The sequence below is a fragment of the Pyrgilauda ruficollis genome, unplaced genomic scaffold (genome assembly GCF_017590135.1).
Source record: "Pyrgilauda ruficollis isolate IOZ18807 unplaced genomic scaffold, ASM1759013v1 scaffold21, whole genome shotgun sequence".
Classification (NCBI taxonomy): domain Eukaryota; kingdom Metazoa; phylum Chordata; class Aves; order Passeriformes; family Passeridae; genus Pyrgilauda; species Pyrgilauda ruficollis.
In genome coordinates this window covers 2441896-2457435 of record NW_024520318.1, presented here as the reverse complement: position 1 = coordinate 2457435, position 15540 = coordinate 2441896, and the positions used below count along the sequence as shown (strand labels likewise).

At 40.2% G+C, this 15540-nt stretch overlaps 1 protein-coding gene across 1 annotated transcript in view; it reads left to right on the top strand.

The window, feature by feature from the left end:
• The window catches only part of SI (sucrase-isomaltase), a 37091-nt gene extending 22921 nt beyond the window's left edge, over positions 1-14170 (top strand). Inside the window, exons 26-43 of the mRNA XM_041467993.1 lie at positions 428-582; positions 1584-1752; positions 2603-2699; positions 3093-3205; positions 3292-3417; positions 4129-4257; positions 4363-4487; positions 6659-6792; positions 7320-7354; positions 7446-7562; positions 8041-8189; positions 8698-8782; positions 8876-8932; positions 9534-9658; positions 9869-9957; positions 11195-11244; positions 12474-12644; positions 14108-14170. Of these exons, the coding sequence (XP_041323927.1) occupies positions 428-582; positions 1584-1752; positions 2603-2699; positions 3093-3205; positions 3292-3417; positions 4129-4257; positions 4363-4487; positions 6659-6792; positions 7320-7354; positions 7446-7562; positions 8041-8189; positions 8698-8782; positions 8876-8932; positions 9534-9658; positions 9869-9957; positions 11195-11244; positions 12474-12644; positions 14108-14170 (1989 nt within the window). The remainder of the gene's footprint in view (positions 1-427; positions 583-1583; positions 1753-2602; positions 2700-3092; positions 3206-3291; positions 3418-4128; positions 4258-4362; positions 4488-6658; positions 6793-7319; positions 7355-7445; positions 7563-8040; positions 8190-8697; positions 8783-8875; positions 8933-9533; positions 9659-9868; positions 9958-11194; positions 11245-12473; positions 12645-14107) is intronic.
• The last annotated feature ends 1370 nt before the right edge of the window (positions 14171-15540 follow it).

Here is a 15540-nt window from a genome sequence, read left to right as displayed (position 1 = left end):
CCATGTGTTTAACAACATTGAGCTAAGTGGTCAGACATTAAAAACTAACTTCTATCAGCTTTCAAAATACAGAAAACCTGAAAAAGAATCCTAAAGGTTGAGTAAAAGAACTAGAAAATTATTTATCACACAAAGTATATACACCAAAATATATACACCTATGTACAAAATATATACACCAAAGTATATACACCTATATTCTAAATATAAGAATATACTTTAAATTCATGTAGATAATTAGACAAACCATTCCTCATCCAAAAGAAATCTTTAAGTTTCGTTGGTTGAAACTTTCACAAAATCCTGTGAGAGATCAAGGATATGCATTTGAAAGAAAACACTCACCACAGCAGGTGCTTTAAAATCTGCATCAGATTCAGACTTCGAACAACTGACTTGTTTAACTAAAGTGACATTTTCTTCACAGATCTATGACTATGCAAACCCACGGTACGAGGTCCCCGTGCCCCTGAACCTCCCCAGCTCCCCCACGAGCTCGAGCCAGGACCGGCTCTACGACGTCTCGCTGCAGATCAAACCCTTCGGGATCCAAGTGCGCCGCAGAAGCACGGGCACGGTCATGTAAGCCACTGCCACCCTTTGTTATTTTGTGTCACACGTTTTTGGTGGCTTTTTTCGCGCCAAACCCTCTCCCCGTGCGCGTGCTGGAGTGAAGAACGCTGGCGGCTCTGCAGGCTGTTCCTTGTGCGATCCCCAAGTTTCTGGGAGGCAAAAGGATTTTGGACAGTTGCTAAAATATTCCTTAGGTGACCACAGCACTGCTCATTCAGGATTGGCCATTTGGGTCAGTTTTGGGGAATGGTTAAGGAAAAAAATAGTGGGAAGTGGTGTCCCAACTACTTTGAGATGGGTTTTGGTAACACAACAGAAGAGTCTGGCAGGAGCTTCATTTTTCCTTGATTAAGTCAGAGTTAGAAAATGGAGAACAGTTGAGTGTGTTATGTTTTTTATTCAAAAAACCAATTTTATTTAATTTTTTTAAGTACTCAAAACCTAATTGCAAGTTGAGTTCCATTTGCCAACCAGAATAATAATTCAACCTGTAATTGAAGCTCCTGGAATGATGAAATTCTCTGGCAGAGCCCACCAGGCTGCAGTTTGATTTCTAACTGGAAAGATGCTGATTTATAATAAATGTGACCTGTGAATGCAATTCCAGTGTAATCTGCACAGAAAGCCCAGTGAACTGTAAAAAGCACTTTGTTTACTATATTTCATGTGGCTCCAGTGCTCGGTCTGGAAGGAAAATAGGATTGCAGTGTCCTGAAATGCATTTTCTCTCTAAATTGCCAAAATACGACACAACTTGCAGGGCACGATGTCTGTGTGCTATTCCTCTCTGAATGACACAGAGGATTTGGTGTCCCTAAACTCTTCAGCAATTCTTACACACCCCCATTTCATGTCCTTTAAGTTTTTTTGATAACCACAACAGTTTTAGTCCACTTTTACTGAAGAGTGAGGTTTCCAGAGAAAAAGCATGGCTCAAAAGGAAGTGTCTGCCAGAAACACAGCCCTGAGGACGCCGTGTTCTAATTTTCCCTTTCCTCTTCCCACTTCAGCTGGAGTTCAGGCCTGCCCACCTTCACCTTCAGTGACATGTTCATCCAGATTTCCACCCGCTTGGCATCCCAGTACATCTATGGCTTCGGAGAATCGGAGCACCCCAGCTTCCGACACAACATGAGCTGGCACACCTGGGGAATGTTCACCAGGGACCAGCCTCCAACTGTAAGTAGGCAAAGAAGAAGAAAATGTGATTTCTGAACCAATGAGCACAGAGCTGTTCAGCACAACTTTAAAGTCCAGTGGGTGTCTGCTGGTACTGGGCATTGGCTCTGACCATATTTATCATGGTTTACAATTTCGATGGTGTCTCCATGGCAAAGGTCATCTGTAAACCCATTATTTGTGACCTGAAAGAACAATGTGAAGAGCTCATGCCCTCAATCAGATGTTGGAAGGTGACAGATGGCTTAAGAGTAACAGCACGTTCCTCCTTTTTACTATTCTTCTCTGCTCATTGTTTTGAAAATTAGACATGAGTCAGAACAATTCCTCTTGCTTGGGGATTAATTTAGTACTTACACAGGTAAAGCAGAAATCTTATCTCTGTTTATTTGTCTTATTTCCTTCAAGATAGCAAATTTCCAGTTATCAGGGAATGGCCAATGAAATAGCAGCAGCTAATTATATCTCTAACTTCCAGTTCAGGCAGGAACACATTTTGAGAAAATTAAATATAATATCACCAGCACCTCCTGAGCACACAGACACCTGGTTCTGTTTGCAAAGAAGGGAAACTTTTGTCCTGAGGAAGCACCTTCTCATTAGTGAAATTTAAGTGCAGCAATGCCTTTCCTTCCTGCCTGAGCAGTCTTGACAAACCTGACAAATTGTGAGGCTCCGAGTGACCTTCTGCAGGTCTGTTTTGTGGTTAGGTAGGGTTTAGGTGCATAAATTTAAAATTTATTTGCTATGTTTGGCAATTGTCTCATCTTTCATTAAATTTATTACCAAATGTTAATAAGCAAATGTTTGCAATGTTTCCCCAGTAAAATGTATTTTGTTTCACTTGCAGTACAAGTTGAATTCCTATGGTGTTCATCCATTTTATATGGCTCTTGAAGAAGATGGCAATGCCCACGGAGTTCTCTTGCTTAACAGCAATGCAATGGGTAAGAAAACCTTCACTTTATCTCATAAAATCATGGAATGGTCTGGGTTGGAAGGGGCATTAAAGCTCATCCTGTTCCACCCCCTGCAGGGACACTTTCCACTGTCCCAGGCCACTCCCAGCCCTGTCCAACCTGGCCTTGGGCACTGCCAAGGATCAAGGGGCAGCCACAGCTGCTCTGGGCAACCTCAGAGCCTCACTCCCCTCACAGGGAGGAATTTCTTCCCAATATCCCATCTTAGCCTCCTCTCTGTCAGTTTGAAGCCACTCTCCCTTGTCCAGACCTCTGTAAATTGTCTCCGTCCTCCTCCGCGTGTTCCATTTTTACAGTCAGCATTTAGTGCTGGTGGCAAACCCAGGCCTCCTTTCCTCACTTCCTTCCCTCCACTTCCAGATGTGACTTTCCAGCCCACCCCTGCCCTGACCTACCGCACCATCGGAGGAATCCTCGACTTCTACATGGTTTTGGGCCCGACCCCCGAACTCGTGGTTCAGGAATACACCGAGGTAGGAGCCTGACCGCTGCTGGGCTTTGCTGGGTTGGTTTGGTTTCTCTTCCCCTCCTCACCACGAGCATCCTTTCCTCTTTCCAGCTGATTGGGCGCCCAGTCATGCCACCCTACTGGTCCTTGGGATTCCAGCTGTGCCGCTATGGATACGCCAATGACCAGGAGGTCGCCCAGCTCGTGGAGGAAATGAAGGCGGCTCAAATTCCCCATGTACGTTGGGAGAAAATAACATTTGAGCTTTTGGCTTTGTAGCTTTGACTAAATCCATTTAAACACTGAAGCAGTAACCAATTAAAAAAAAAAACTCACTGCGGTAGAGAAGAGCAGGTTTTGTGCCATGGACTCTGGGCTGTGTTAAAAGATGTTTAATTTTCTTAATTATTCACATGAAAGAATGAAGGAAGGAGCAGTGATTAAGAAAAACCAGCAGGGAATGAAAATGAAGCAGCATAATTTCATTGCCATAATGCTCTGTGTCAAGTCAGCTGTGATTTGGCCCAGGTCGTTGTTGGGGTAATAGGAATAGCACCTAGACCTAACAAAATTATGCTATAAATTGAATGTGGATTCATTTTAAATATAATAATATCAATGTTTCAATAGAGAACAGCTACTCCCATTGTTGCCTCATAGCTGTGGAAATATAGGTGCAGTTTCTGTGTACATATGTACAGACAAATCAATTTTTTTCTCTATTTTGTATCAATTTCTCCCCTCGGTTTAGATGCAGCAGTGAAAGGTTTATTTTGGTTTGCACCTGCTCATAAATTGTGTAATATTCATTTAACAACTTCAGACTGAAGTTACCACTGCTTCCAATTTTACACATGGAAAGCTCCATATTTTACTTATTTTCAATATTTGGCAAAAAGGAGGAGAAAATAACTTAAAATTAATTGGGTTTTTTTTTGTTAACTGCAGGATGTCCAATATGTAGATATTGACTACATGGAAAGGAACCTGGACTTCACCCTTTCCCCACGTTTTGCTGGATTACCAGCTCTGATCAACAAAATCAAAGCAGAAGGAATGAGATTTATCATTATCCTGGTCAGTTTTGGAATATTGTTTTTAAATTCTAATACAACATCACAAAATAGAGAATATATTCAACGTGGGTTTTGAGCATAAGGGTAAAAGTGTTTCTAATTGTAGGATCCAGCCATTTCTGGGAATGAAACCAATTATCCTGCCTTCACCAGAGGTGTGGCTCAGAATATCTTTGTACAATGGTCTGATACCAAAGAAATTTTGTATTCCAAGGTACTGTCCCGGGATGAGTATTTAAACCTGTGTGTTGTAATGCTCAGTTTGCGTTTAGTGTGGCTTGATTATTTAAAATATTCTTTGTCCTATTAGGTCTGGTCTTTTCTTCCCAATGTCCAAATCAATGAGTCACTGCCTCATGAAGACCAAGTAGAGGTAAATACTGACATGGTTTGGTTCTGGACTCAAATATAGACATTAATCAATTAAAATAGCAGCAAAATCATTGATAAATCTCACGGCAGGAATAAAGTGCAGAAACTGGTTAAGCCTTCCTAAAAGCCAAAAAATTTAGTGAACAAGCAATTATTTTTTGTTGTCTTTTAATTTTTGAGCAAAAGAGGGTTTGGTCATGAGGTATCACATTTTTATAAGTTTTATTCTGTTTGCACATAGGACTTAACTGTCCAATTAATAGCTTCTAATGATGAAGTTTCATCCTCCTTGCTTGCTTGCCCGCCCTTCTCTTCTCACATTGCTCATGCTTTGGGCCTGAAGTTTGAACAGCTCCAGTTGCTGTTGGGAGCTATTTTCCTTCTTATTCCTGTTATCCCAAAGTCACTCAGTGCTGCTGATGGGCTCAGCCAAGGGCAGGTCCCTCTTGGCTCCATCAGAAACGAGGAAGCTCCAGAAGTTTCTCACTGGAGCCACCCCTGCCAAGACCTTGTGCACACCCAGTGGAGTAGACAAGAATTTGGTAGGAAAAGGAATATCACCATTGTTTCTGTATTTCAAATATGAACTGTTTTCCTCTGTTTTGCAAGGCACAGCAACAGAAATCACTACAATAAATCTCACAGCTCACGCAGATACTCTCACACTGGAAATTTATAGCAAATGTTATCTACAAAATATATATACATGTATTTCAGTCCCAAATTTATTTTTTGGCAGTAACTGAAGGGGTACTTGTGAAACTGAAGAAATGCAATACTTTATTTTGATGCTAAACCATCCAAACAGAAAGATTATTTGCACACAAAACTCACAAAAGACTGTAACTGAGAAGTGAATCAGTATTTTATGTAACCTGGTGTCATTTCAGTCCTCCATCCATTAGACACGGGAACTTTGGGATATTGCTTTGATGCTGTTCTTTTGTAATGAGGTTTTTGCATAGCCAGAGTTCTTATTAGTGAAAACAGGAACTGTTTGGAGGTAAATGCAGCCTTTGTGACCTGAATAATTGTTTTTCATGGCTAGAGCTATGGAGCTGCAGGCCTGAGGCTCCAGGCACAGAACACTCAGGTCCTGCTCATCCCTGAGCAATTCTACATGTGACATTTGCTGTCCTCACTTTTGAAATTTTAGCTGCCACTTCCAAAGCATTATTGACACAGGGAAAGCAAGCAGAGAATTAAAGTGTTGGACAATGTGTTACAAAGGAATAAAGGATCTTAGGGAAGTTACTGTTTGTCTTGGAGGAAATAATTGTGGCACATTAGTGTGGTTTAATTGCTGTGGTAATTTAAGTGACTTGTGTATCTTTGCTGTAATTATGGTGTCACTAAAGCTGTAAATCCTATAGAAAAATAAGCAAATAGTGCCTTATTGAAGCAGCTTAGGCAATTATGGGGCTCTTGTTGGAGAGCAGTGGGATTTAATCAGGGTGACTTTCTGACTAATATTCATATTGATATCCTGTCACCTTGGTCTTTCAGAAGGGACTAAAAAGCCCTCTTTCTTTTTAATTCAGCACCTTTTAGTCAACTAAACTTATCCTGAGAGGTCCAATATTCCTGCTACCTCTGTTTTGACTCTTGTTAACCTTCAGGTTTAATTTTTGCTAAATTATTTCCAACTGTTGCTTCCAGTTTTTGTGTACTCTAAGAAAGGAAAGACATGCCCTCACACGCATTGTGGAGCACCTAGAAAACGGGCTTAGAAAAGTTTTGCTACATCCCTGTTTTCCTACAGAGGAGTTAGCCTGAGCTGGAAAACTCCCTTTTAATCCCTCATGTTTGCCAGTTCTCTTTGCAGCTGCAGGTTTGCTGGCCAGCTTTGCTGGGATTGCATCTGGAACATACAGAATTGCCATAAAAAGCGCGAATGAATTGGATGTACATGATGTAGCCCTTCACTAGGACAATACAAACCCAAATATTTCTTTTCAGAGGCTCTTCTGCAATAAATCCTCGTGCAGTATTTCTCCTGTAACTCGTTCCTGTGCCTGTTCCCAACGCAGGGCTTTGCAAGGTGCCACCAAGGAGCGCGGGATCATCATCAGCCGCTCCACGTACCCCAGCAGCGGGAGATGGGTGGGACACTGGCTGGGGGACAACACGGCAGCCTGGGACCAGCTGCACAAATCCATTATTGGTACGTGCCAGGGAAAGGGTCTGCATGCCTGCCATCACCAAATCACAGATTGGTTTGGGTTGGGAGGGACCTTAAAGCCCTAAATCCAGTTCTGCCTCTGCCATGCAGGGACACTGTCCACACACCAGGCTCCTCCAAGCATTATCCAACCTGGCTTTGCTTCTTCACCTCCTTGCTTTTTGTATTCCTCTGATTTTTAGCTGAAAAAACTTGTTCAGCAACCAGAATTTGTGGTCAATTCCTTTTTCACTGTTTCTTCTTCTTCTGTACCAGGTGCTGGGAACTCCTTTAATTCCCTTGGGACCAGGCCCCTCCATGCCCTGTGTCCTGCCACTCATTTTTTTTCTTTGCTCCTGTCCGCCCACATCCCATCTCCTTCTGTAGCAGGAAAATATGACACATTAGAGAAATTGTGGGGTTTGGATTTGTTTTTTTTTTTTTCTCTTCTGATTCAGCAGTGTAATAAACAGTATGAAACCACAAAGTAAAAAACCCAGCGAGTAACTCCAATTTATTTCTCTTTTCAGGCATGATGGAGTTCAGTCTCTTTGGAATATCTTATGTAAGCTAATGAGTTATTAACTTCTATTTAATTACTGTGATGCTGTACATGATAATACAGTTTTTCATTTGGGTTCTTCTGAAAATTTCAGACAGGAGCTGATATCTGTGGCTTCTTCAAAGACTCACAGTATGAGTTGTGTGTCCGCTGGATGCAGCTGGGTGCGTTTTACCCATATTCCAGGAATCACAATGAGAAAGGAACACGGGTGAGTTGCAATAAGAGTTTTTTAATAGTTCTTAGCAGCTGGGCCTTTGCAGAACCAGCCAGAACAATGCACAGGTGCCCTGGCTCAAACAAAAAAAAAATACATTCAAGGTAAAATGGAGAAAAACAGAACACTCTTGGCTCTTTATCAAATGAAAACTGTCATTATTTCTATGCTGGCTCTGCTGTGAGCCTCCCCATCACCTGGGAGGTTTTGTGCCCCCAGAGGGGCTGCTCTGGGATTTGGACACTACTGCTTCCCCTGGGTTTTTATCAGCTTTCCTCTTTATAGTTCCCCTCCTGGGGATGACAGTGACAACCACAGTTTTCACTTGCTCCTGAGGTGAAGAATAAACAAACGGAGATGCTCTGCTCCAGAGAGGAAAGTTCCTTGGTTTGTTTTGCTGCGTGGATTTGGTTTTTTAGCTTTCTCATGCAATCCAGCCCAGCCTCTCTAACAACACTCCCTTCTCTTCCAGAGGCAAGATCCTGCTTCCTGGGATGACAAATTTAAAGAGATGTCCAGGGACGTGCTGAACATAAGATACACCCTGTTACCTTACCTCTACACCTTGCTGTACGACGCCCACGCCCACGGCAGCACCGTGATCCGCCCCGTTCTCCATGAGTAAGTGCAATTCCCCTGCTCTCCTCACAAAAAATTCCCATTACTCCTCTAGTTGTGACCCCCTAACAGCAGAGTTGTCTCTTTGTTACAGCATTTCCCCCTTCAATTAAACAAAAACTGGGAAAAACTGAGCTTTTTGCATGTAGTGATTTGCTATTTTCAAAGAAGCTCAGAAAACAGTGTCTCAAATTAAAAAGTCTGTCCCAGTCTGTCCAAGATTTTATTACTGTAAATAATAAGCATAAGACCTTCAGAGTTTTGTTGTCCCAATGTACTGAAAAGCAAAAGCAAAGAAATGGACCAAAACCCCTAAAGCTAAGCACTAAACTTGCATTTCTCTAATGAGTGTTACATCAGTACCTTTGTGCAGCCATTAATTGATCTCGTAATTATTAACAGCAGTAACGAGGAAACAGATACTAGAAAGAGTAGGTGAAATTACTGACAGAAGGGTCTTCAAGGAGGAATTATTTGGGAAAGCTCAGCTCTGGCTGTCTCTTCCTGACAGGTTTGTGGGAGACAAGACCACGTGGGACATCGACGAGCAGTTCCTCTGGGGTCCTGCCCTGCTCATCAGCCCTGTGATGAGAGAGGTGAGCTTTTAAGCTCATTTAGTACTGGAAGTCAGTTTAACTAAGCTTCACTTTTTGATGTGAGGTGCCTAAAATTTGTGTGTTTAATTGCAGAATGATCGGAGTGTGAGGGCGTATTTCCCCGATGCCCGCTGGTACGATTACTACACAGTAAGTCATCCTAAAAAAATTGTATTTTAAAACTTGTATTTTCTGTCTTTTCACAGTGCTGAGTGTGGCAGGGGGTGGGAACACTCTCCTGCCTAATTTGCATTTAATATAAGTTCTTAGAAACATAAAAAGAAATAATAAAAATCCTCGATTCCTTTATAATAATGTGTAATAACATGACCAGAGTTATGATAAATGAAAAGGTGAAGTTAATACCTTTAATTTAGAGTTCTTTTCGCTTTTTGTAACCCTCAAATGATACACACAAGGTTTTTGTAATGGAATGTTCTAATAAAGAAAGAAAAAAACAGGTTTAGCTGCATAATTTTTCCTGGAAAATAATAAAAGATTTGGAAATAGGAAGAGCAGGATCAAAACTCCCTTCATTAACCACAGGTTTTGTTTTTCACCTGCTTGGCCCCTTTGGTTCAGCTGCCATCACCCATGGTCAGGCCAGCCTTTTATAGACCCAAAATTTCAGGGTTTCTCTTATTAATAGTTACTCCTGCAGTAACAAATCCTAATTAACCTGTCTAGAGAAATATTACATTTTGTTCTGAAGGAAAAAGATGTAAAAATTCTTTTATTTTTTTGTACACAGAACGCAGATACTGGCTTTAGGAAACAATTCCAAAGTCTATCTGCTCCTTTGGAGCACATCAACCTGCACATCCGAGGTGGATACATCCTACCTTGGCAAGCACCTGCTACTACAACTGCTTACAGGTAGGAAGAAGTGAAAAATTTAAATTTAATTTGGCTTTTTTGTGATTTTTTGGGGTTTTTTTTCCTAATGGTCTTTAGTAGTATGGGACGGGCAGATGGCTATGGGAGGTCAGGTGGGTGGTACATGACTTTACTGTAAAGAAATTACCATTTGGGAAATATGGAATGTGATTAGCTGAGGGAATTGAGAGAAAATTGTGTTTTCCACAGTCGGAAAAACCCGATGGGACTCACGGTGGCCCTGGATGACTCTCTGCTTGCAGCAGGACACCTTTATTGGGATGATGGAGTTCGCATCGGTACGTCCACGCCTTCTTCCCTTCCTAAAACCTTTTTTTTGCTGTGAGAATGGCTGGATACTGCCAAGTGAGGCTCCATCCCTGGGGGCATTCAAAGCCCAAATCCAAGCAGACAAAACCAAACCCAAGGATGTGAACTGGGGAGAGAGGGAACAAACTCTGGGGTGTCCGAGGAGGAGCAGAGGGAAGGGATGGACTTGGCCAAGGCCATTTCTGGGGGACAGATCTGAACTCACCTTCAGAGGCAAAACTGAAATGAAACCTGCAGACCAACATTACAGAAACATGATTCCTCCTGACTGAAGGCACACCACGCTGTGATTTACAGAATTAATATGTTGTATAAATGACCTTGTGCCCTGGGCCTGAGGAAAGGCAGAAAACAAAGATTCCCCCTCAAACCTGGGGGAACCATAACCACAGACTGTGTGAGAGCTCTCACTAATTTCCTCAACATCGCTAAATTTAAATTGTTTGCCAATAAGAGACACTGAGCTGGCATTTCTCCTCCCCACCCAGAGTGCACGACCCTTGTAATAACAATGAGATTCCCACCAGGAATGCAGGAAATGTGCCTTGGACAGTGACCTGGGGGGAGTTTGCAGGAGGCTGGAGGTGGATCTGGAGGTGCTTCACACCCTCTGTCATTCAGTCTGCTGGAATCCAGAAAGGACGGCCACATTTGGGGAAAACTGGTGCTAAATGGAATTTGGGTGGAGCATCTCGCAGGGTGACAGTCCCAGGAGTGTGGGATGGCAGGACAGGAGCCCCAGTGCCCAGGGATCAGCACTGCTCTGAGGGCAGGGACAGCAGAATCCCAGCAGTGCTGGGCAAACACCAGCAGAGGCTTCAGAGGCAGCAGCCCCACCACCTCATGTGTCACCTGGAATTGTCACCTGGCCGTGGAGGGGGATGTGGGAAATGACTCTTCATTTCTTCATTGCTTCAAACAAACGTTCTTCTCCTCATCTAAAGTCCCCTGATCTCCCTAGTGCTGTTTCTTTGCCTGCTTTTATATCTTACCCCTAAAATGCTCTCCTTTTATCCTCATTTCAGCTTTATATACACTAAAAGTATTTTATGTCTAATAGCATTCATCTTCCGGAAATGCACAACTTCTCTTTATTTGCATAAAAATATATCCCTTGTATTTGTAAGCTGTCCGTGGACAGAAATTTTGATAATGTGGCCAGCAAAGACATCTTATTTAATTTCTTTCACTCTTTCTTTCTAACAGATGCATATGAAGATGGTGTTTACCTGCTGACATCATTTACTGCTAAGCAGGTAATCACATTAGCTCCTATTTATTTAATAGTCACTTCAGGTGATTTTTTAAATATTTTTAACTATGGGTATTTTGATTTGGGTCTTCCTAGTGTCTGCATATCCCAACCTTACACTAAATTGTGCTCAGAGATGATTAGGCTACAAGAAATATGATTAAATTGTGTTAAGAATGAATTTAGGAGTGAATCTGAAGAGTATTGTTAAGTACCATTGTCAGACTTAATTTCCATAACCAGTGGAATATCTGGAAATAAATTAGGCTCTAATTACAGGGACTTTTGGCTTAAAAGAAAAGCTCTTTCTATTGTAGGAGAAAACACACTTTCTTATTTCATTATTTTCCAGTGTGCCACAATGTCTTCTAATTTTATCCACACTGTTCTTTCTTCTCACCTAATTCTGTCTTTGTCAAATAAAAGGGTGTTAATTGCTAAGGAAGGGAGTTTGTTTTGCTAACACTCAATATTTGCAGTTGTAAGGAGATTATAAAATAACAGCACCTTTCCCTGCTCTTACAAAATCTTGCTAAGGAAAAGCCTAATTAAAGAGGTCTTGAATCAACCAACAATGAGAGACACTCACCCTCTGAGCACCACATACGTGGAATTGTGTCACAGCACTTTTGGGTACATCCTAAAGAAATCCAAAATCTACTAAAAAACACAGTAATGGATGAGGGGGGGCTGTGAGTGCTGAGGGAAGGGATGGGGAGGCAGGAGCTGGTTTGGGAGGGCAAAAAGCAGGAAGAGAAGAGCCTGGAGCAGCTCTCAGAGCACCTGGAAGGTGACACAGGGCAGGGAAGGAGGGCTTTGTCCTGCAGCTCTTGCTGCCCATCCAGGGGTTGAGAATTTCTTGTTCTTCACAGCTGAGTGGCAACTAAAGCACAGCAGAGCCCAGGATTTGGCCAGGTTAACAAACTGGAGAGAAGCTTTCAGTATCTGAAAAATAAATAACAACACACAGGTTTTAGGAAATAAAAATTGAAAAAAAAAAACCCAAACCTGGAGCGAGGACAGCAAATGAAAAGCTGAAGTGGACTTCACAGAATTAGAGAATGGTTTGGGTTGGGAGGGACATAAAAATCATCTCATTCCAAGGCAGGGACACCTTCCATGTCCCAGCTGCTCCAGGCTGGCCCTGGGCACTGCCAGGGGCAGCCACAGCTGCTCTGGATTGGTACCAGCCCAACCCAACCTCTGATATTTGCCTTCCCCTCTTCCTTCCAGAATGTTCTGGAGATCAGAGTCACACATCAGAATTACACGGACCCAAACAACCTCATGTTCACTGACATCAAGGTCCTGGGGGTGCCCAGCAGTGTCACTCAGGTGACAGTGTCACAGGACGGGGCAGCAATCCCATCAGCCCACAAGGTTGCCTATAACAGCAACAAAAAGGTGAGAAACAGCTTGAAGGGTTAAAAACCTGCACTTGTGCTCTTAAACCTCTGCAGATTCAGCTGGGATACCATATTTAAAATATATTATATATTTTAATATATTATATATATATTTTAATATATTATTTAATAATATATTATAAAATATATTATATATATTTGGTATATATTTACCAAATTAAAAATTTTTACTTGCTATATTTAGAACATATATATTTAGCATATTTAAAATTGTTATATTAGCTATTAAAGGTATTTATATATTTACCACATTTAAAATCTTTGTATATTTACTGTATTTAAAATATTTATATAGTTACCACATTTAAAATATTTTTACTTACCATGTTAAAAAAATAGATAGCATATTACAATTTTTATATTAGCCTATTTAATATATTTATATATTTACCATATTTAAAATATTTTACTTAGCATATTTTAAATATTTGTATACTTACTATATTTAAAATATTTATATATTTAACAAATTAAAAATATTTTTACTTACCATATTTAGAACATATATATTTAGCATATTTAAAATTTTTATATTGGCCTATTAAAGGTATTTATATGTTTACAATATTTAAAATATTTTACTTACCATATTTTATTCTTTTGTATATTTACCATATCTAAAATATTTATATATTTAGCGTATTTAAAGTATTTATATATTTACTATTTTAAAATTATTTTTTACTTACGGTATTTTAAACATATACATGTAGCATATTTAAAAGGTTTATATTAGCCTATTTAAAATACTTATATATTTAGCATATTTAAAATATTTGTATATTTACCACATCTAAAATATTTACCATATTTAAATATTTGCATGTTTACCGTATTTAAAATATCTATATATTTAGCATATTTGGAATTTTTATATTAGCATTTTTAAAATAGTTGCCATATTTAAACTATACATCTATTTACCATATATAAAATAAACCATATTTCAGAAACAGGCACAAGCTGCCATCAGGTAATGATTCTTTAATATCATTTAATGCCACTTCTAGCAGTGAATTTTGTTCCCTAACAGCTTCCTTGCAACCTGGGAGATGTGACAGGAGGAAAAGCTTCTCTGAGCATTCTCTGAGATTCTGCTGTTGACTTTTTGAGGGGGAAAAAATTCACATGCACTGTTGAATTGCAGTGTATTCTAAGTTTTTCTACTTAAAAAAAATTCCTTTATTTTTAAAACAAAAGGAACCTCAGCTCTGAACGAGCATGTGGGTGAAGGAAGGGATCAGAGAGTCATGGTCAGACTCCCAAATCTTCACTGGTTAAACTGTGTTTGTAGTGGTATAAACACAAATGTAAATTAAAAAAAGGGAAATAAATTCTTGCAGTTTAAAATGGAAGCCAATTTCTCCCTGGAACACAGAAAACACCGTGGATCTTTAGGGCTCAGTTACTAAATGTGCATTTTGTGTGTTTTATTCCCAGCTCCTGGAAATCACCAATCTCCAGCTGAAACTGGGCCAGAGCTACACCCTGCAATGGAGCTAGGAGGGAAAATAAAATCAGCCACGCCTCTGCATTCTCTCACAGTTTAAAAACCATTTTTCAATTTTCAAAGTGCTTTTTTGTCACCTTGGAATGCTTTTTCCCCTTCCCAACACAGCAGTAAAGTCAGTTCACAGCCAGGTGCTTTGTGTACAAGGCAGCCACAAGCCAGCAGTGCCACTTCAGGATACCTCGCAGTTTTAAAACCATTTTGCAATTTTCAAAGTGTTTTTTTGTCACCTTGGAATGCTTTTTCCCCTTCCCAACACAGCAGTAAAGTCAGTTCACAGCCAGGTGCTTTGTGTACAAGGCAGCCACAAGCCAGCAGTGCCACTTCAGGATAAAGTTCACCTTTCAAAGTGAGAACCGAAGGGAAAAACTCTGTTTTTTAGAGTAGAATTCCTGTCTGACTTCACATCTGATCAATTTTGTAAAAAAAGATGCATTTGATGTTACCAAAGTGGATTTGAAGCTGTAATTTTTGCTTGTATTTAACTTCCATCCTAATTTTAATTATACCCATGCAGGTCATTATTATGGAGAATTTAAGGCCAGATAATGTAGAAGCAAATGTTTTCACATGACTGATTCAGCATGAAATAATGTTTCAAAATGTTGGTCTATAAAATATTCAGATACTTGAAAAAATAATTTGAGTTTGGGAGGGTTGTATGACTTCAGCCAGATTTGTGTTCCCTGTGTTTTAACTTGAAGGTGTAAAAATAAACCTGAAATTTTAAGGTTAATTAATGAATGTTGGTCTCTGTTTATTTCACTAAAGGAAATGTTGTTGTTGTGTGTTTACCATAATAATAATTCACACTAAAGCCTCTTTTTATCCCAAGAGTGCAGCATATGAACTAAAGAGACTGGGAAAACATATTTACAATTAAATTTGATGGGAATAAATGCTGCAGGAGGTAGTGGCAATCTCCAGTGACTGTGCTTTACATTCATTTCAAGGATTGCTCTCTGCTTTAAAATTTTGGGGTACAAAACTCAATAAACAACGTCTCATAGGTGGATTAATGCAATGATAGGGGGTGAATTTATTGAAATTTCACTGTGAAATGATAATGACATTGGCAAAGAAAATGCCCATTTAGGAGTAATTTTATCTTTTATATTTTGACACATAAAACTTCTCTGTTTCTCACAGAGCTGATGCAGATGTGTCCCTTTGCTGCAGAGAGGGGTGAGGGGGTACAGAACCTTCAACCCACTCCTTCTCACTTTGTGTCACCATTTTGCACCCTCTCACACTGGAAACATCAGGGACAGCCAAAGGCTTTAAAAAAACCCCAGGTTTTCCTTATTTATTTGGGGAACCTTGTTATTGGCGCTTTTATTTTTTTTTTCAGCTTTGAGATCCT